Raw genomic sequence first — 21,643 nt, forward strand, 5'->3', positions numbered from 1 at the left:
GTTGTTCTTCCCTCAGGCTAGAAGGCCATAGATCTAAAATACCCAAAAGTTGGATCTGTTAGTATTACTGTGTTACACTTTTACTTTGCAGTTAAAAAATGCAGAGGTGCACAAATGACTAGAACTCTGTGCCAGAGCTTTAGCTATTTACATGCACTATATGTTGACTTGAGTTTCCTTATTCAGGTGAGTAACACTGATCAACCTCCCTGCACAAGCGGGGCCATCCCAGAGCACAGAGCACAGGATTAGGTGCAGATGCATCCTGAATATCTCACAGCCTCCCTGGGCAGCCTGTTCCAGTGCTTGGTCACCTGCACAGTAATGAAGCTCCTCCTCATCCTCAGGTGGAACTTCCTGTGCACCAGGTTCTGCCCACTGCCTCTCCTATGACCGCTTGGTACCACCCAGCACAGCCTGGGCTCCATCCCCTTGGCACCCTCCCTTCAGACGAGGTTGAGGATGAGGTTCCCTCTCAGCCATCTCTTCTGAAGGCTGAAAAATGCCCTCAGTTTGTCCTCATAAGAAATGCTCCAATCACCCTATTTCTATTAAGCATAACTGTTTTGAAGATGGGGCGATCCATTCCAACCAGAACTTTAGCCTGAACAACAGTTATCTTCTATTTTTTCTGCCTGGGTCAACTATTCCAGCAATCCAAAAAATAGCTCTTACTCTCCATACCAATGAATCACGAGAAACAACTGGTTTCTCTGAAGGCTTTTTTCCAATATACGCTGCAGCACCTCTCACAGTGCTCCTCACAATTCTATATAATGCTCACTGATCTAAGGACACACATAAAATGAGAAGTCACTAAACTTTTACAGCTCCTCATGTAATCTAGTGTCAGTAGAGTAGATTTTACCTTCCTGGCTGCAGCAGTTTTCACACTTGGCACTTCTAATTACTAAATTTAATTCGGTCAGATACAAGGACCACTTATCTACCATCCTTCTTCTGCAAATCACTTCACAAAAACCTAATACTTCAGGGACAGAAATTGGTTTCTTCATACAACTTCTTTTATAAGAAAGTCTCAATTTTTTAGATGGAAAACTAATACAGGGATATTTTTTTTTAAACAGAAAGCAAGTAATAGAGGGGCACCCACAAAAGTACAGCACACGTATAAAGGCAGATCTTTGTCAAAAGACTGTCCATCACAGGTGAAACATCTCATATCTGCAGTCTTTCCTGAGACATAAATGAAAACATTCTTGAAAAAAAACATAGCCATTCTTCAACATACTGTGGTGCAGTGATGAGATTTTTAACTAAGCATCTGATTAAGCAATTACATACATTTTTTTCAAGTGTACACCTTGAACTAGAACATAAAAAGACAGCAAAAACTAGCAGTTAAATGTGCTCTTTAGTAATTTACACTTAGATATAAATAAACACAAAGAAACTTTAACAGAAAGACATTCCAACAAGATATTCAAATGATTTTTATATTTTTAATCTTAAAGACATGAAATAAGAACTAGCCAAACCACTTCATATCTAAATGATTCTAGCATATGAGGCTAAAAACCCACTTACCCAAGCATCTTGTCTCCAAAAGCAGCCAACAAGGGATGCCTTGAGATCAGCACTAGAACAAAACAAGCCCATAATGATACTTCCCAGAAATACTCTCTCAACCTCCAGCAATTTTCAGCTTGTTCACCTTCTGAGCCAGAAATTGTCATTTTGTATATAGCAGCCCTCAGCTGACATATCTGTTGTGAACCTGCCCCCTTGCTCTTTGAATCTTTATGTAATTTTAGCATCCACAGCATTCCATGGCACAACTACACATTTTGTGTAGAATCACCACCTTTATTGTCAGTTACTTCTGTCTGATGCCTTCTCATTTTAAAGTATGAAACTGTCCACGATCAACCAGAAGAGACACACAAACAGAAAAATTCTTTTTAGGATGAAAGAGAATAACATCATTTTTTCTGGTCTTGTTTATTAATAATTTTATGCTCACTGAGGTTTTTTTCCCTCCCAACTTTATTTGACAAATTCTGAAATTGGAATGACTACTTTTTTCCAGTACTTTAATGACATCTTCAACTTGTTCACTATGGATAAGCAACATCAAATCCATTCACACAGGATAAGAAGGTGTATGGCAGTCACTGAAGATGCTACCATGTCTTCTCCCCATACAAATCCCTGAATCAGCACTCACAGAGCAGTAATATAACCCAACTGGACCAAAATGCATAGTTTAAACATCTGAAATATTCCCAAGGACAGTTGTAAAAACATCTTAAAGACCTGAATAGATAAAGCATATGATGAAATAAAACTATCCTCCCTCTTAAACACTCTGTGCCATCTTCTGTGCATCAAGATGTCAGTCATGGCAGGCTTACCCCAAGTTCTTATTCAGATGCAGCACTGTTTGGCCAAGTCATAGAAAAAAACTGCTGGTTAGATCTAGAGAAGTATTCTCCCTAACATCTTCCAGTGAAGCACTAAGTCTTAGAACTCCAGAAAATAAAGAATGCATTAGTAGCTCATGGCTTATGTGTCACCTGGGGTTTTGCTAGAGTACTTGTGGCAGAGTGCCAGGTTGTAAAAATTTAACCATCAACTTAACAACCATGTAACCAAGCCAGCCATTGTATTGGTTTTATACAGAGATATGGGAATACATTGCCCTAGAAGATATTTCCTATATACAACCAAAACACAAGACAACTTCTTCCTCTACTTCTTTCATATTTCAAAATGTTTGGTTTGTTTGATCTACAAGAATAAGGTACCTGAAAAACACTACTTCAGTTCTTTCTGTCTCCAAAACTCCACGTTATTCTTCCAGATCAGTTTTGTCAGGGGTGTATGTTGCCTGCACCAACAACAGAGCAAACTGCTAATTAGATAAACTCATCCAACTACCTGCATGTGTGTCACAAAAACCATACAGGCAAAATGATACCAGCATTACTAAAGACTAAAATAATCTCTGCCAAGCCTAAAGGAAGAAAAATCCATCAATTCTGAACAAGAGAAGGACTACTCAGAAGAGCAGTGATCAAATTGGAAAGGCATTTTCCAGCCTCCATTGCCTTTGGAAAAAATAGAAAGAGGATGAAATTGGAAGATCACCATGAGGCACAGGAAAAGAATGGAGTCTTTCTCACATGCAAAGCAATTTAGAGTAGAAATGGTAAAAGTCTTTACAGTTAAATGCATCACCCCACTCTGGAAAAGAAACCAAAACCACACAAACACCAAAAACCAAAACAAAAAAAACCCTCAGAAAAATATGAGATTGGTAGTGCTAATAGTTTGGTTTTGCAGACATAGCCTGGTGGATAGCACTGGCAACCTCAGGAACTAAAGGTGCTGTTCATTCTGCTATTGCAGCAACTGTTCAAAACTCCACTGCCTTCAGCAGAAGCTCAAAGAGATAGGTAAAGTATAAAAGCCACAACTTTGTACTTTCCCTAAACATAACAAAGGCAAAAAACAAATTAGCTGGGAATTAATCACAAATGACCACAGGAAACAAGCTCCTTCTTGCTCAGAAAGCTTTTTAAAAGATGGAGTAATAATCCAGGACTTGGGCAAGAAACCTGTGGAACATAACTGAGGGCTGGAAGGGCGGGAGTGGGGCAGGGAGAAGAATAAAAAGTGTACAAGAAGACACACAGGGAAAAGCTGTCAAAAGTAAAAAAAGAAGTATTCTCAGAATGGAAGGGAAAGGTACATAACTACATTTATTACATATTTTGAGTTCTCATCAATACACAGCAGAACCCTCTTGAGGATTCACATAGCAGACTTCCCAGATAAGGTTCTAAAAATTAAAAAGGTTTGCTATTACTTATTAGGCTACATAAAATAAACTTCTAGTATAGTGATGGCCCCACATCTGCCAGACCCATGAAACAACTGCACCAGGGAAACACAACCACGGCTTGTATGTTTTAAAACACCAAGTATGTTTCCCCGGTACAACTCATCTGATCAAGTATAAATATCTATTTTCACTAATTCTCTTTAGTTTCCCATAGAGAACTACTTATTATGAAATGTCCCAAGATTCAGAGGCACTTTTTCTGGGACAGGCAGATTTGATACAGAACTTAGGAGAGTCATCCATGCCAACTGGACTAGCAGCAGAAGTCCAGCTGGGATGCCCCAGAGTACCCCAAAGGGGCCACTAAAGGTGAAAACCTAAAGGTGTGTGTCCCGTATGTGTGTATGTAAGGGAGGTACCTAATGGTAGCAGCTGTGCTAGCCAGGTACTTGAGGCCCTTTTATTTTCAATGGAGTAGAATCAGACCAGTCAAACAAACAAAAAAGCTCTTCAGCTAACCACCAGCAGAACTATTTGCTCATGGCTCCACTGACTGTAATAGGATATTAAATATTGTGCATAAACATAGACACCTAAATTTAAATGTTTTGAACCCATTCACACCTCTACCCATACCTTCAAGAGCCAGCTGCCTAAGTCACTTCACTCAAAACCAATGAAGTTCACAAACCTGTTTCTAAAACAGGTTATTCCTTCTAGCCACTTACTTCACCAGCTATAAAAGGAAGTGGATATGTGGTCAAATGAATCATAGCCCTTTTCTAATAAAGAAAACTGCAAACACAGAGACTGCTAAAAGAAGGGGTTATAATATCCACATAGTACTCATGAATACTTGAGGGAAAACCACAGTTTATTGCTTTGCCCGTGGAAGGCCTGTTCTTTAGTCTGAAACTAGGGTAAGAATCTGTGATCCTCTTCTTCACCAGAAATTATCTGATGCAAAAATACATGTCCATTTCCCACCACATCCAAGATGAACTTCAGAAGATATAACCTTTAGGAAATTTTCTTAGTAACAGAAACAGGTATGAAAGCAGAGAAATATCCTCCAAGGAAAAGCAATGTCATTGAATTTGCTCCCCAACTAATATGGAATTTTTTGCTGAAGAGAATATCATCTGTTGTTAACATTCGACTCATAAAATTTCATAGTCATACCTAAGGGATCATGAGGGTACTGTATATGCATTTAATTATAACATCCATTAGCTCAATGATTTTTATTGGATTGTTCACCACAAGAAGTTACCCACTTATTCTGCCCTCCTCAAGCACACCTCCCCAGCTTTCTGGGTTTATCAGAAGGTTTTCTTTAAACGGTGTGGGGGAGGTTTTGGTTAGCTATTGTGGGCTTTCTTGGCTTCAGCCAACAGCAAAACTTTTAACAGTTTCAACATTAACCACAAATATACCTCAGAACTGGGAAATTTGTTTTGGAAACAACAACAAAAAAACCCCAACCAACCAGCCCCCAACCCCTACAAAATTACTAAGACACTGACCTTTATACATACCCAGATATTGTCACAGCTGTTAAAACATTTCTGCAATCTATTAAAAGCCACAAAGATACTTTGCCATTTTTTAGTTCAGTGCAAGTTAGATTCAGTGCAAGTTAGGCTTCTATGAAGATTGAGGCCTAAAAATCCTCTACAATCATGTTTAAATTTTTAGATTTAATGGGCAATTTCTGTTCAGCAAGTTGCTTCCAAATAAGTCACTTGAAAGGCAATTAGTAAATGGTTAAATACAGATATGGGTACACACTGTTGAAGCTATCTCTGTTTTCCAGAATTTTACACCTTACTTTGTGTAATGAGAGAACCAAAACACAATGCCCAAGAAAGCTTTAACTCATATATCACTTGTACATACCAGTACATCTCCCCTAAGCCTCCTTGACAGCTTCTGGCTTATATTTTCAAGGATTATACAGCTGTTTTAAATCAATTGTTCCTTTTCCTGGGTAGGAGTAGGTGCACAACCAGACTGCAAACTGCTGTCTTCCTGAGATCTTTTCTTCCTGTCCCAGTTTCCAACTCTATTCCTATCTCTTTATATATATCCCCTCTGAGGCCAAAACAATGCTCACACAAATGAAGTCAAAGCAGTAGGGAAAACAACTGAACTTACTGCATCCATCAGCTTTACACCTCCCATGTCACTTTCACGTATCTGGCTCAGAATTTTCACCTCTGCACTTCACCTCTAATGACAGACAGTGTGACAGTCCACACTCAGAAGAGAAAGGAACATTTACAAAGTGGACTGCATTCAGTGGCTTTCTTTTCTCATCCCCAAAGATCTTCACCACACAGGAAGAGAAGGTGTGCTGCAGGTTGTGGAGCAGAAAGCATAGAAAAGGCAGTGCTGTAGTTTGGAGAAGGGGGAGGAGAACAAGAAAGGAGGATGGAAGTGTCACTGCAAGATGGATGGAGACCAATGTCTCACCACAGAGAAGCAGGAGAACTAGAACAGACAGAACTGTTCTGTCTCTGCATGTCACCTACATGCTGAAACACAATGGCATCACACATCTGACTAGGAGAAAATACCTCCTCTGAATGATAATGCAACACTAAAAACTTGTATTCAGATGATAACAGGGTTGCTGATGGTCCTTTCATAAGTGACCATTTTCTAGCATGTAATCTCTTGTAAGAGATATAGTCTTTGCTTTTCAAGGCTATGATCTCATTTTCTACTACTTGCAGTAGTTTTCAGATAAGAATCTTTCCAACTGATCTAAATCAGCCTATATAATTGATATCATCAAGCCAAAATTTAGCATTTCATTATATTGATCAGAATGGCAGTTCTACTACTAATATTCTTACAGATCAATAAATAGTGAATACACCAAGGTAGGCATAAAATACCCCACAATGTCACCACAAAGTATCATGGAATTTCTCTCAGTTTACTTTTTTTTTTCAGTATTTAATGTAGTGTAACTTTTTTGTACTGTTACATGACCCACAGTAATCCAGAGTGATCCTGTGGGGTAGGCACACATTCTCAGTGCAATTTTGTAGCAACATCCTTACTCGCTCTAGTGGAGTCAAGATTGCACTCCATCAATATCCACTACGTGTACAGCTTCACAGACAGCTGAAGGTACTGTCTTTGAGGGGAAAATAACATTTATGCTTTTGATCACTGGTCAAGCAAAATCAAACCCCAAAATTTTACTGAATAATTTCAACAGATTTCATGTTTGATATAACAGGCTTTTCATAGGCTTTGTTAAATCTACACTGAAGCTAAAGAGTGTGACAACCCAACCCTCTCTGCACAGCAGGCTGATGTTCAATGTTTCAACAAAAAGACTGTCAAATTGGATTATTTCTTGCTATTATATAATCATTATTGGTAGACATTAGGCAGATGGAAGTCATTCAAAGATGTTTTAAAACACACACATATGTTTTCTCTCAATTCTAGTCCAAGCTGCATCAACACAATTTCAGTGACTTCAGTGCAATCACGCTGAGCAGGTATGAAAAAGGACCAGAACCACTCCCCTGCCATTTTTGCCTGTCATCCTCACCACCATAAAAATACCAGTATTTTGTGGGAACGAAGGGATGAGCTCACCAAATGCTGTGCTTTATCCTAGGAAACTCAGAATAACAACATTATCAGCTTTGCTCCTAAATGCAACACACTATAGAACAGTCTAGGCTTTTCCAGTCAAATTCCCTGGTGAATGTAAAGCACTTCCCTTTCTTTTCTACAGTGCTTCTAAAAAGAGCAGAAAAACTCTTTATTTTCCAGTGAAGCTATTGATAATGTATAAAGACACAAGAACAGAGAATTTAGTATCAAGAAAGCCTAGTGTGCTGTCCTTCTGCTTACAGCATAAACCTTACACATTAACACATTACTAATACAAATACTGCTTCTTCAGAAAAAGCTCAGGAAAGCTCACAGCTTTTTACTGCACCATTTGTGCAATCAGAATTCTGAGAACTAGAAGAAAAAAAAATATAAAACCAAACAAAACTAAAACCCAAAAAAAGCCCTAACCCAAAACTGTACTTAAAACAATATTTTTTATAAGTTGGAGTTTAGTGTGACTTATAGTCACCTGAATGATTATGGTCATCCAAAAAGTAGGCCAGATGATCCAATTCATAATTCTGTATCTCTAGTTTAAAGACAGAAAATAAAAGCTATTCACATTAACCCTCCAAAATAAATATTTAGGTATTATAAATGTATTGTTTTTTTAAACACTAATTGCACAGAGGTTTTCTTTTTATTTTCCAAGAGAGAAAATTAATCAACAATCAAATGTTTATACTGGTAAGAAAAAAACATAAAACAAAAAAATAATAACTGAAGATAAGTTAGAAAGGAAAGCAGTATTAAAAATACTTTGTTATTGCTCAAGTATAGCTATTATTTTTGTTAGGGAGAAACACACAGTTTACATCCTAGCATCTCTTCACTTTTAAAAACATATTTTAAAATGAGTGCACAGTGGAGAACTAGCCCTCCTACCTTTCACAATTAGAACACCAAATTGCATGAGTGGCTTATACTCCATTGCCTAACAGTGCAATACTGAAGTGCTATTTGATTACAGGCTACTTGTTTGATATTTTAAAACTGAAAATTAAGGCAGTATTAATATGAATATAGTAAAGAATTTAGTATAAATAATTTTGATGAAAACCTGGGCTTTAAAGTATTTAAGCTTGTTTTTAGTAATTCTTACCTTAATATCCATTTTATCATTATGTCATTGTTTCAATAGACAGTGATGTTATAAATATGCACTGTGTTAGATTTGCTTTTTTAAAGGAAAACTGAATTTCCACAACACTGCAGATTTTAAGACACACAAGGACAATTATGTACACAGTTGGAACAAGGTTTCAGATAAGAACTAGTGCCTGTTTGGAACTAAACAAGATAATAACAATAAAATGCTGGCAATAACCTAAATTTCAGAGAAACTAGTGCCCCTAGCTTCGGGAGTCATCGCCGTCAGGAACGATCCCGATCAGAACGGGCAGCACCGCGGTTTTACCGCCCTGAACTTCGCATGTGGCGACGAGACCGAGCAGCCCCAGCGTGACGCGGGAGCTGCGGCTGTCGGCCAGGCGAGTACCGAGGGCTGCTTGGCCCGGGAAGTGCCCAGACAGGCCGGACCACGGCAGGTCTGGGATGCAGCGGGAGAGGGAGAGCCGCCGGGCTGCCAGAGATCTGCCAGAGCACGGGCGAGGAGGAGCCGGGCCCAGCAGAGGCGCAGACCGCCCGAGCAGACGAGCCTTGCAGCCTTGCCTGGGGGCGTGTGGAGCAGGAGAGAGGAGCCCAGGGCCGGCCCAGGGGAGCGCAGCCTCCCCCTGCCACCGCTGTAACCATCGGCTGGCACCGCACCGCATCCCTCCCAGCTGCCTCACCCACCCGCAGAGAGGACACGCCAGCAGGGAGGGCGTTCTGCTCCGCTTCTGAGGATATTTGAAGCCGGGAGCCAGATCCTGCCCCTGGGGCGCGGGCCCTGGGAGCCGAGAGGTCTCCGCACACCCGGGGCTCGGGACAGGGACTTGCGGCGGGGGAAAAGGACGGTGCCTCTGCGCCGTAAACGCCTCACGAGAGGCAGGCGAAAGCCAAGCGCCTTACGGGCCCGGCAGAGGGTTAAAGAGCAACATTTCCCCGCGCCCCGGTCTGACAGGTCCCGCCGCCTCAGCCGCTGTCAGCACCTCAGCCCTCCCGGACAGCCGGGGCGCAGCCCCCTCGCTGTGTGAAGCAGCGGGAAAAGGGCGGTGGGTGGGGGAGAGGCGAGACCGGCAGCGGAGCCCCCTCCATGCCCCTCACGGGCGCCGCACGCCGTTCCCCGCGCCGGAGCAGCTGGAGGAACAATGGGGGCGAGAACCCACCGGCCCCGCTGAGAGAAGAGAGAGAGCCGCAGGGAGGCAGACCCCGCGCCTCTCTCTGATCTTGCCCGGGGCGGGACGGGGCTCGGCGGCTGCGGGTCCCACAGCGAACCCCGTCCCGCCCCGGGGGACAAGGAGGGCGGAGGGACGGAGCGGCGGAGGCAGGTCTCGGGGCACGGCTTCGTCCCAGCGCCATGGGGAAACCCTCCTCGCCGCGGCTGGATCGCACCCCCCTCTCCCGCCAGGCCGATTACCGCTGCCGTGGCCGCCGAGTCCTCCCGCCCGCCAGAGCCGGGCTCGCCGCTCGCTCCCTCCGTCGCCATCTTCCCGCTGTATCGGCTCGGGCGCGGAGCGCGGTGCGGAGCCGAGTGGCGGAGCCGCCGCCGCCAGGCGCTTAACCCGCTCCCCGCCGGCAGCGATCCCGCCGGCAGCGAGGGCGCTTAACCCCTGCGGCGCCGCGCAGGCGGGGCTGCCGAGCCGAGCCGAGCCGCCCCCCGCGCCGGCAGAGGCGAGCGAGTGCCGCCGCCGGGCGCTCGGGCTTCCCCACCCACCCGCTCCCCGTGCTCCATACGGCGGCCCGGAGACAGGCGGAGGGGGAGCGGGACCTCGCCGCGGGCGGCCGGCGCGCAATGGTGGCGGAGGGGAGTGTCCCCGCTACCGCTACCCGGGCCCCACGCACGCATCGCTCTCCTCCCTATCCACCCCCGTGGTTTAGCAGCAGAAGAAGGAAAGGAAAGGTTGTGGATGGGACGAAAAAATAGGGAGTTGCAGTGGGTTGGCTTACCTGATTCGTGAAACCTCTAAACCAACTGAAGGCTTTGAGGGCAACGGTGTCTCTTCCTTGCTGGGGGTGCTGACTGGAGGAGTCACCTCTCCCTCCCCTGTGGAGAGGTTTGGGGGAACATTCTGCTGCCAGCCATTGCTTGACTGCCTTATTTTCAAGGCATGTTTTCAGACCTTGTGTGAGGGTGGACACTCAGCCAGGCCCAGTGTTTTGGCACCTCTCAGATGCGGTGCTGGAGCCCATCCTGACCTGGGGCTGGGCTTTGCCATTCCAGGTGGGTACTGAAGCCAAATCCTGTTCAGGATTCCTTCCAGAGGAAGGTTTTGTCAACTGAGCTGAACGTTCCCTGCCCAGGAACATCCTGCACTGCCCCTCTCCAGGGGATGTTCCTCACGGTCTTGCTGTACTGCTTTGCCCCAGCAATGGGGACCTACACCAAAACAAATCTAAATGTACTGTGGAACCAATTTATCTAATATAAGCTGGATTTGCAACACTGTTTACTCTGCAGCCACATAGAACTTCCACCAACAGCAGGCTCCTTTGAGCCTTGCCCAGCTCCTGCTTTCACAAGGCTGCCTCAAGTCTGCTGAACTAAATCCCTTAAAACCAGCACCAGAAATGGGCCAATGCCTTGATCAAAGACAGCATGTTCTTCTATGCATGCTGGGCCTAAGGATGGAAGTACCCATACATGAAATTTTTCTCCTTTACATCACCAGAAGGGGAACTGTAGTAGAATAAATTCCAGTTGTAAGGTAGATGCACACTGAACAGAGCAAGAAGGCAGTATATAGGATCCACTACAGGGTACATAAAATTCAGTTAAACAGATGTTTTCTGGTTTAGGGCTTGTTTTTTCTTTCTCCTTGAAAAGCAGCTCTCCTGCTCAAGCTTTACATTTTTATAACTATAGTGTGTGCTCACATCCCTTCTATCACTGAAGCTAAGCTACATTGATGACACATAGCCTAAAAAAACTTGTTTTTCTCAGTTCTCAGCACTCTAATACCATTTAACTTGTTTAGGACAAATTGTTGCTTGCCTTCTTTATTGAAAGCAAAGTAAAATACATTACCCATTATTATTATTTATATAAATTTGGAAGATTATTTGGTGTTTTGCCTTCAAGAAACGCAACAAGAGTAATTTGTTTCCTATGAACTCTGTCATACTCCTCTCTAAAATGGATTAAAATACTGAAGTTTTTAAAATTTTCTGACAATATCTTTTCTCCTACTGATTCCTGTCTACCATTATCATAACCAGTATTTCCCTATTCCATTAGAATAATTTGCTGTCCCTCACAGTTAGTTATGTGTCTCTGAGTTGGTGCAAAGCATGAACACAACATACTGTGTAAATACTGGTTTTTAATGCCATATATGTCAGAGCAATGCTGTAGCAAAGACTGCACTATTTATCTCTTGCTCTGCTGAGATCATAAACTGGTTTAGCTGATATTTTATCAAATACCAAGTGTACATTTATCAAAATAACAATGAATATTATATTAGTCATAGCTTGCCATTGCAGACTTCAGAACTGATCTCTCTTTCCTCATCTGAAGATAAATTTAGGATGATTTCTGAGAGAGATGGGAGTGCTTAATCTCAGCCAGCAAAAAATTAATAGAATAGATGGACCAGCAACACTTCAGTTAAAAGCCCATCTCCAGACAACTAATATCCAGCACATCATCCAAGTGCTGGAAGTTGTTTGATCTGCTGTTATGGTCAAAAAGATGACAGACATGCTTTTGAAGGAGGAGTGATCTATGTTTCTTTTTTATGTCATGAAATGAATCATCACAACATTTTGAAAATATTACTGATGTTTGTAATCATATGAGACTATACTGCATGTTTGTGTTTTCTTCCATTTTTCCCCTAATGACAGCAACAAGGCTTATGGTTGGCATGAGAGCACTAAAATCCAAATTGGATATTGCCAGTCACTCCTGGGAGTAGATTCTTGTGCTGCATAGCAATCACTGTGTCATCAGTGGTGGTGGTATGGTCCAAACGTCTTTGAGGTTTTGCTGCATGAAAAACACTTTGACACTGGGAATCATCTTCAAAGCAGATGATGTTTTTTTTTCCTTGATTGTTACTACATCACTGGACAAGGTTCTTAGTTATCCTCTGGTTATTTTTCTTATACTACTGGCATCCTCTCCCAGAACTGGCTCAAAACCCACAGTAACACAGCATCTACACACATTAGGAATGACTTCAAAGTGAGGGACAGACTGACTTCATGACTGCTGTCACAGTGCACGGTCATCTCTATGCCTTCACCATACAGGGCAAACCAGCTCTTTAATGCATGTCTAAGCCAGAGCCCTTCTAGGAGAAACTGTCTTTGCTTTCACTGACAATTTTATCACTACAGTAAGGCAAAGGAGTTGCTTCTCTCAGAGGAAGGTGCTCACTGTTTTACTATTAGCATGTAGCTGGCAAACTGAATACAATTGACTATTCTTCTGCTGTTCCAATTTTATTTGGCCTGAGTAACATAAAGAAAAGCCCAAGCCTAGGAGCAGGCCTTAAGTGTATTTCTTTCCTAGGATTAGAGAGCTGGCACAAAGCAGTGGAATGTGTCCACACCTTACAGGATGCAGCTGCTGAACTGAATGGTGCTTTTTCCCTCCCTTAGCACACAACTGCAGTGACAGAAAATGCCTCCCTTGGTTTGCTATTGACAGGGAAGCAAATTGTGTGCCTCAATTGTACAATGTATTGTGGCTTTCCTACCTTGCAGCTAACCATTTGTATGGGAAAACAAATGAAAAAGTGTAAAATAGTATTTTTTCTTTATAAACAAACAAACAAACAAAAAGTCTGTGTCTGAATTTAAAGCAAGGAGGAGATGTTGAAGTCCCAAGATAAATTTTTGCAGAATATTAGATTTCTTAGCAAAAGTAATTAATCACTGTATCATCAAAATCTTCCCAAAGGTCATACCAGTGAAAACTTAAGACATTTGTTCCATCACCCTCATCTAGGAATCATCAAGCCAAGCCAAACAACATAATTCAAATACTGCACTGATTCCCTTTTCAGGAAACTTTGGGTTTGGAGACTTATATGCAGTACAGGGCACATGGATAACTCTGAGCCGTTGACTTGGGTTTTGTGAAGAAGGGCTTGCTTTCTCTGAAAGATAGCGCAGCACTGTGCAGGTGAAATTCAATAGCAAAAGAGACAATATATTTTAGAGGGCATGTTGGCTGCTTCTGGGGATCTTAAAGTAACACTAAAAAGAAAAGTGAAAAGGAGGAAAAGTCAAAACGCTGAGAACAAAATAGAATCTCCAGTAGGCTTTCAAAGAAGAGAGGCTTTAATTGACTATGCAGAAGAAGCACAGTTAATAAAGTGTTGGACTGATTGATTTGTGGGCATAAATTCAACAGTGTTGAATATTACTATGAGCTAGTGATGTGATTCACCTGACTGGAGTGTTGAAAACTGTCTATAATCTGCTTAGAAAGGAACAAGTGCACAAAAAAAAGGGAAAAACTATCAAAATAGAATGTTCTGAGTGTCAGCATTACTGACATTTCAGGAAAAGTTATTTGAATGTTTATGTGCTGTGTTTTTAATGTTTAAAACACAACATGAAGTATTTAGTGCCTATTGCAAACCTCACATCATACTAAAGAACAAAATGGCAATATCCTCAAGTATCTTTTACAAAAGAAGAGACAGCTGCTATCACTGAGGCTTTGCCTTGAATAACATCATTTTGCCGTTACTGTAATATCCTGTAAATATCTAAAAACATGGGTGATAATTCAAAAAGTTAACCTTGAGCAGAAGGAGTCTAAATGAGACATCCTTTTAACACAAGAAGAGGAGAAGCTCACTCCAACTGGAATCTAAAATTTTAGTGTTTGCTGTGCCTAAGTTCTGGAAATCTGAGCCCAGAATGGAATTTGGAAACTAAAAATGGGTACAGCTTATGAATTTGAAACATTTATTTTAGAGAAGTCTTGAAGCCTATGTTATGCAAAAAGATCACACACTGATTTTCTTGGAGTTGAAATACATAAGCTTTCCTATGAGGAAGAAAAAATACAATAACTCACTTGCTGTCAAGACAAAAAAAGGAATGTGTACAGCTTTCTAAATACCAGAAAGGTATAGAACAGTTAAAATTATCAAATTGGAAATGTATTAAAATATTCAGAAAAGGTAAAATCTATGTCTTATTTCTCTCTTTCATTCATCTTCTCCTCCTGGTGGGTATCAGTAAGGAATGTGAAGGAAATGCAGAGAAATTTTCTAACTGGAGCAATGAAGGTACAGGAATCTAGAATTCTCAGAACCAGTTTCCCTGAGCAGGCATGATGACTAAGATACTTCTACAGGCATCACTACTTCCAAGCAAAAACCCCACTATTTTTTCCTGGACATGGGAGAAATGCTTGCTGCTGTGATCATATTGGCTGTAGTGGCAGGAGGCAGGAGAATTCATGCTGCAATTGCCAGACGTGCAAGAGTCTGTTCCTTTACTGGCAGGATTTATGCAGGGATCTGCAGTGCTGGGAAGTGCACTACCTCATTTTGGAATTTAACTCTTTGCCCACAAATCACCACACCATGAAATTAATATTTTCAGTGACTACTAAATCACTTTATTACAGAATCTCTCATCTTTTTATTCTTTTTTTTTCTCTTCTTTTTTTTAAAAATAATCCATTGATTGCTAAGCCTACTGTTTTAGCTTTTGCTTATTTTCATTATACAAAAGGTTAATTTTGAGATTGCCCTATGCTGCTGACATCTTATGAATAAAATTGGATCACTAAATACCCCCCAGTAAAGATGAAGCTGTACCACTAAAAAATGGAGCACTGTATCCTTGCACAAACTCACCTGGAATTGGAATGCTAGTGCACATAGTGGAGGTTGTCCTCTCTGCCAAACCCTCCTGTTGTTCTGAGATCTCACTGTGAGTTCAGTGCTATGTTCAGGGTTGCAACACATGAAACAGCTTCAGGAGGACCTTTGCTCTGTAATTGTAGGAACAAAACTGCAAGGGAGGTTAATCAACTCATTGCCAAGAAGGATGACTCTCAGGAAGGTGGTAACTACCTAAGCACTTAGGTAGAACATCTATATAGGGGCTTGGTAATGAAATATTTTTCACATTGAAATGCTCCACTAGGGAAAAATTCCCTTGCTAATGACACAAAACTGCTTCAATAGGTTGTTAGCTCCATCACTGAACTGCAGAACCACAGCCCAGGAGAACTGGCTCCTGTGCTGATGGCACAGAACAGAAATTATTGTACTGAGGAGTTAACTCCCACCTGGGAAAAAAGCATTTGCTAGAATAAAGGAACAAATTTACTTGCCTGTAGGAAAGTGATGCACTTCCTCACTGATGTAACTCAACCTTTGCAATGTAACTTTATTTATACTCTCAAAGTTGAATAAGGATTTTATGGAAAGACAAGAGGTCTCTGTATATGTGTGTGTGTGTGTGTGTGTGTGTGTGTGTGTGTGTGTGCGTGCTCCATAAACTGAACTAATGTGATCATATTGCCAAGACTCATAGTGACCTGAACTAAAGGTAGGCAACTCATGTGTAACTCTGTGGTTCAAGCTTATGGGTAAGAGAAGACTGATGAATGTTTTAATCTGGGGGGAAAATCAGTAAAACAGACTGATCGTGAAACCATAAGTAAAAAAGGCAAAATTAAAATTCATGTGGCACCCTGAATATGTGCAAAATTCACTTATTTACATGTAAATGAGGCAGACAGAGGAAAAACAATGAGCAGGAGAGAGGTAACCCTGACTAGTCTTTCCTGTCAAGCACAAGCATTTTTCAATATGCAACTGCACTGAAATCTTTAAGTCAGGGATTAGGGATTCTGCCTTTACTGTAATGTTTAAATTCTGGATATCCATAAGATTATCTTTCATTAGAATTTTGCTCAGCATGTCCCTCAAGATTGAGATGTCACTCAGATTGTGTGGGATTGATCCCCAGTATGTCATTTGCCTACCTTACAGGGAATTAAGCGGGAAAGAAATTAAAAGGATGAGTAAGGATAGCTTTGTTGCAAAAATAAAAAGAGTTTTTAGGCTCCTGAGTTTCATTAGCCCAGAAGTTTCATCAATAGATGATGGGGACTCTCTTGCCCTTTGTGCCTTGACAATTTCCTCTGAGATTTGAAGACTGAGCATGAATTCTAAGCCAAAGCTCTACAGAAGATCTACTGCAACCAGGCATCTGTATGAATATGACTTTACAAAGTATCTTGGGGGGCTGAATAATCTTGCTGCAGGACAAAGGCAGAAAAAAAAAAGAAAGGCAGTGGATTTGGAGTGAGGAATATTTACATAATATTTGATCTTTGTTATTTTAAAACAGCTACAAAATATGAGTCATAGAAACCTAGGATTGGATTGCCAGTTAATCTAACATCTTCCAGATTCTAGAACACATATTACACAGTCCTGTAAATAAAATGATCACTTTAACATCAGAATTTTATTGCATTTATTTTTACTGTTCAAATAATGCTGAATGTTTTAGGATTAAACGGTATAAATTTTGCAAAATTTCTGAAAAAATTAAATATGTCCTGATACTGGTCGCTTTTTCTTTAAGGGCTATCAAATAACCACAATATCTTTCAGAGTCTTGTTATATTTGAGCTGTTATTTTAAAGCAAAAGCAAAGATAAAGGAAAGATCATTGACTTGGTAAGGACCGCAGAAGAGTTTGGAAACTGTAACTGAGAAGGAAAATCTTGGAATAATGGTTTGGTTTCCACCTTCCTTCTATTATTGAAGATCTGAGTAAATGTGTACATTTAATGAAATGAGATTTAGATGTCCCTTTGCCAAGATAAAGAGATTGAACTGGAAATGAACTGGTACTTTAAAAAATTGCACTGTCAAAAAAGAATGCTTTTACAGCTGAGGAAGGCTTCATTTCAGTGAAGTTTGTGCTACTCTGTACTGTAGACACTCTTAAGATACAACAGTATTTGTGCAAAAACACAAGTACTTTTTTTAATTTAATGGATATTTTGTCCAAAAACCATTTGATTGTGAAAAACACCAGCACAACATCCTGTCAGAGATGGAAAACGATTCTGATTAGAAAGAAACTTCTTTTGAAAACAAATTGTTATTGGCAGATAACAAGAGGATATCGGTATATTTCTGAAGGCAAAATGCATCCCAGAGTATAAAGCAATTGTGTGCAGTAGCTTCTGTTAATTCTTTGAAAAGGCTTTTCAGAAATGTGACCTCTTAAGGGAGTTGTGTTTTGCAGAGATCACTCTAGAAACAGCCAGGACAGAGCAGCAGCCTAGAACAAAGCTGCTGCTCACCCATGGCAGTGTGAAGGGATTGCTCCCCTGCCTCTATTGAGGCCCCTTAGGAAGCCTACAGGATGCTGGTTGCTAGGCAACTCCCAAAGCTGTGGTGTATATAGCATTAGGTATTAATTATTGTCATGGGCCTTTTCCATGGAAGATCCTGAAAACATGCAATTAGACACATCACAGGATAAGTAATTTTTCATTCTGATGGACAAGCATTTTAATCTGTAGAAAATTCAGAATTTGATAAATTGTTCAAAGGTGACTGACTGTGCCAAGCCTAATATTTGCTTTTTGTTGTGATGCTGTTTTGTAATTGCGGCAAAGGGATTTGAACAGCAATATGGTTACAGTAAGCTGTTTAAAGGTGCTGAACTAGAATATAGTATTACTTCATTTGTTTTCCTGATTAAAGTGCTTAGTTCTTAACTGATCTTTACCAGCATTTTATTTTGAATAGTTCAAGACAGTAGTTGAGGAAAAAAAAAAGCCTTAGAACATGAAAGCAGTAAAATAAAATATTTAATAGCATATGGCAACAGAGAGATAGAAATAAACAAGAAATTAAATCTTGTGAAAGAGGGAAGACTGGTAGTGTCTACCATGAGATGGTTCTGCATATCATTGGCTTATATTTATGGGAAAGGAGAGCTGCTCTTCCTTCTCTAGCATTACCTATCTAGCTAGTCATTACAAGCATAATGGGATGCATTTGTGGTACATTCCACTTTTAAGGGGATGAATACTGAGAATGGTTATACCCCATGGAGTTAAACAGGGTAGCCTAGAAATTACTCCAGTTACTGCAAAGGAAAATGGAAGTCACACTGAGGAAAGTCATTACCAAAGGTGAAAACGTAAACAGCAGCATATTGGAAATTCCTGTGAAGTGACAGTCACAAACTGTAACCAATGTCCAGGAAAATAAATTACTGTCTCAGGACAGGAACTGAGTAATGAGAAAATTGGAGAAAGAAATTATTGAACTTTTATCAATTAGTGCAAGTAAAAAGAGTGCTAGTTATTTTCTAGTTTAAAAAAGTAGATGAGACTGTGGGTGGAGAGGCTCAAAGAGACACTAATAAAATGTTGTGTGACTGAAAGTCTTTGTACAGACAAGGATGCCCTCTCCCACATCTTGGATACACTGATATTTGTTCAGGAGCATGAAATGTAGCAAAGGGAACAGAAACAATTTGGATTATGTGACCTGTAGATGCAGCACATGTTGGAGGATAAAAACTCAGACTCTGCTTCCTGGGCTGTGTCCTTTTAGATGGATATGTGGCAGAAAACTGCCATGAATATTGATGGATAATTTGCCACAAGATGCTTCAGAAATTGGAACACTAGTCAGACTGTTAATGTGCTGCTTGAAATACCTATAGAGCATGCTAGCCAGCAAACTTATGAGGTAGGCCACAAAAATGTTAAATTGAAAAATGACTAAACCTGTCTTCTTCCAGTGAAGAAGTCCAGACATTCAATTTCAATCAAATGAGGGCAGAAGGCATGAAAATTTCACAGCTACCTCCATAACTATTCTCAGCTCCAAAACATTACTGCCCACTTGTTGAGGCCACTAACTTGTTTTTCTTTTCACTGCTTCCAACTGGAGAGAGTAGTAATTTCATTCACAATGTTGATAGATACACAACTGAGACAAAATTACTGTCCTTTGGCCATTCACAGTGATAAATGTTCTTCTTTGAAAGCTAGATTAACATTTTCTGAACCCTGTTTTTCAAGCATTGCATCTTACTGATAATATGTGTACTTTTTAATTAAGTGCTATGCTAGAGAAATCAGTTATTTTTAAAATGAAAATTTGTTCCACAAAGGCATACTGAAGGCAGAGAAATGAAGAAATTAAATTAGTCTTCCTGAAAAAGAAAACTAACACACTAATTTTATAATGAATTCTATCATGAATGTGAATGCATATGTTGGAGGATCCTATTGTTCAAACAGATTTAGGAACATCTTTTTTTTCAGCAGAGATTTTCCTTTGATAGCACTTGCAGAGCAGGTGGATTTGCTGTCACTGCTGAGTTCTGAGGAGCCAAGATGTGCTGCATGAAAGCAACCACAGATTTCAGGTGGGCTCAGGATGTGTCTGCGCTAGAGCCCAACCAATGCCGTTTGTTGATGTGACGGAATTCACACAGCAACCTACAAATAAGTGTGACTCACGTCCTGTCTCATTTGTAATACTGATTTTGGACTACAAGTTGCAATCTTATGAATCTTCATGACAGCCTCCTCTTTCTTGATGTGTGTTAGATTAATGTGTTTGTCTTTTCTCTCACTCTTCTGATTTGAAACACTAGATAAATGAACATGGTATTTATGTGTATTGATTTTCTCTATTTTTCTCACATTTTGGGGTGTTACTTGGAATTACTTTGCACCATTTCTAGTCATTAATGGACCTGAAGCTATTTCCTGCTGTATATCTTGTTTACTTCCTTCATTTTTTTGCTAGAAGTAGCTTGTATTTGTTTTATGATTCTTTGATCAGTACTTTTCATTCATCAGCTGTTGTATTTAGTTACATATTCTAACTGAAATCGTCATCTCATTTCCACTTTAGCATCTGTCTGTGATAGCATCATACTTAATTCAGTTGTCTTCAGCACTGTTTTCTCTCAGACCCAGATCTGTAAAGACACCTGTTACCTCATTGCCCAGAAAGCTAGAAGCTGGCTTTGGAGGTGCCCAAATCCACCAGCAAAATCACCTTGGGTTAGGAATTTACAGTTATGAACTTGTTTTGTTTTTTTTTTTTGTGAAAGAGACAGCAGGAGCAGGGCTTTTTAACATTTGAGGCCTCGGTCCCATTTTGTTGATATGAAGTTCAGAGAACCTGAACACATACTGTTCTAATTGCAGAGTGATACCACCTTCTTTTGCATGCTTGAAGTTTGTCAGAGTTAATGTAATAAAATTTTGTATTCAAGAGACCAGACTCTTCAGTGTTGAAAAAATAAACAACCAAAAGAGTGAACTGCCAATGCATGCCAGCTGCATGCCTGCTGACCCTGACCTGCAATTTGCTTAAGCCCAGAACAGTATTTTTCAGTGACCTTTTAGAAAACAAAGCAAAACAAAAAAGAAGCAACCTAACAAAGAAACTATCAAACATTTAATTCAGTGTTCCATTCAGTGTTCCATTCATTCCATTTAATTCAGTGGGAAATAAGAGTTTAAACCAATTGTCCCCTCAGGTTCACTTTTTCTTACAGCTTTAGTGAAGGTTAAACTGTTATTTAACAAAAAGAAAAATTCATGTACAGCTTAGCAGCAATATTATAACAGGAAAGATATAATTTCTTCCAAGAGCTGAGAGGAGCACAAATGCAAATGATAACTCCTACCTGCCCTGAAAATCCTGAAATAAATATTTTTATTCTCATCTCAGAAATGCTGCTTTGAGATGAGGCCTTCTAAAGTCCTTAAGTGTATTTATAATGGATGTACCTTCAATGAAACAGCCAGGAACATTTGTGGCAGGGGTAGAGATGGGCTCAAGTTCAAAATCAAATAACCTTCCATGAGATTTCAAATTTATTTCAGGTCTATATTAACTGAAGTGATAGAATCATGACATTTAGTAGCTGTACCTCAATTTCTGTCCCTGCAAACTCATGAGCCTCCATGCCCCCACCACCCTCCCCAATTCATGTGACTGAAAAATAGGCACAGTGACCAATGAGGAATTAACTTGCATTCATATTCCCCCTCCATCATAACAAAACTTTACCTTTTTCTAGTTGTCTTCCATTGACATGGAA

General features: G+C 40.5%; 1 protein-coding gene across 2 annotated transcripts in view; it reads right to left on the reverse strand.

The window, feature by feature from the left end:
- CTTNBP2 (cortactin binding protein 2) overlaps nucleotides 1-21,643 on the reverse strand; it is a 201,168-nt gene that overhangs the window by 69,124 nt on the left and 110,401 nt on the right. The window contains exon 1 of one of the 2 annotated variants that reach the window (XM_074539943.1): nucleotides 9,972-10,376. The exons of the other annotated variant lie outside the window; for it this stretch is intronic. Within the exon in view, the coding sequence (XP_074396044.1) occupies nucleotides 9,972-10,040 (69 nt within the window). The 5' untranslated portion in view covers nucleotides 10,041-10,376. Of the gene's footprint in view, nucleotides 1-9,971; nucleotides 10,377-21,643 lie in introns of those variants that run through there. 2 annotated transcript variants of the gene reach the window in all.

The sequence above is a fragment of the Zonotrichia albicollis genome, chromosome 4 (assembly GCF_047830755.1).
Source record: "Zonotrichia albicollis isolate bZonAlb1 chromosome 4, bZonAlb1.hap1, whole genome shotgun sequence".
Taxonomy (NCBI): Eukaryota; Metazoa; Chordata; class Aves; order Passeriformes; family Passerellidae; genus Zonotrichia; species Zonotrichia albicollis.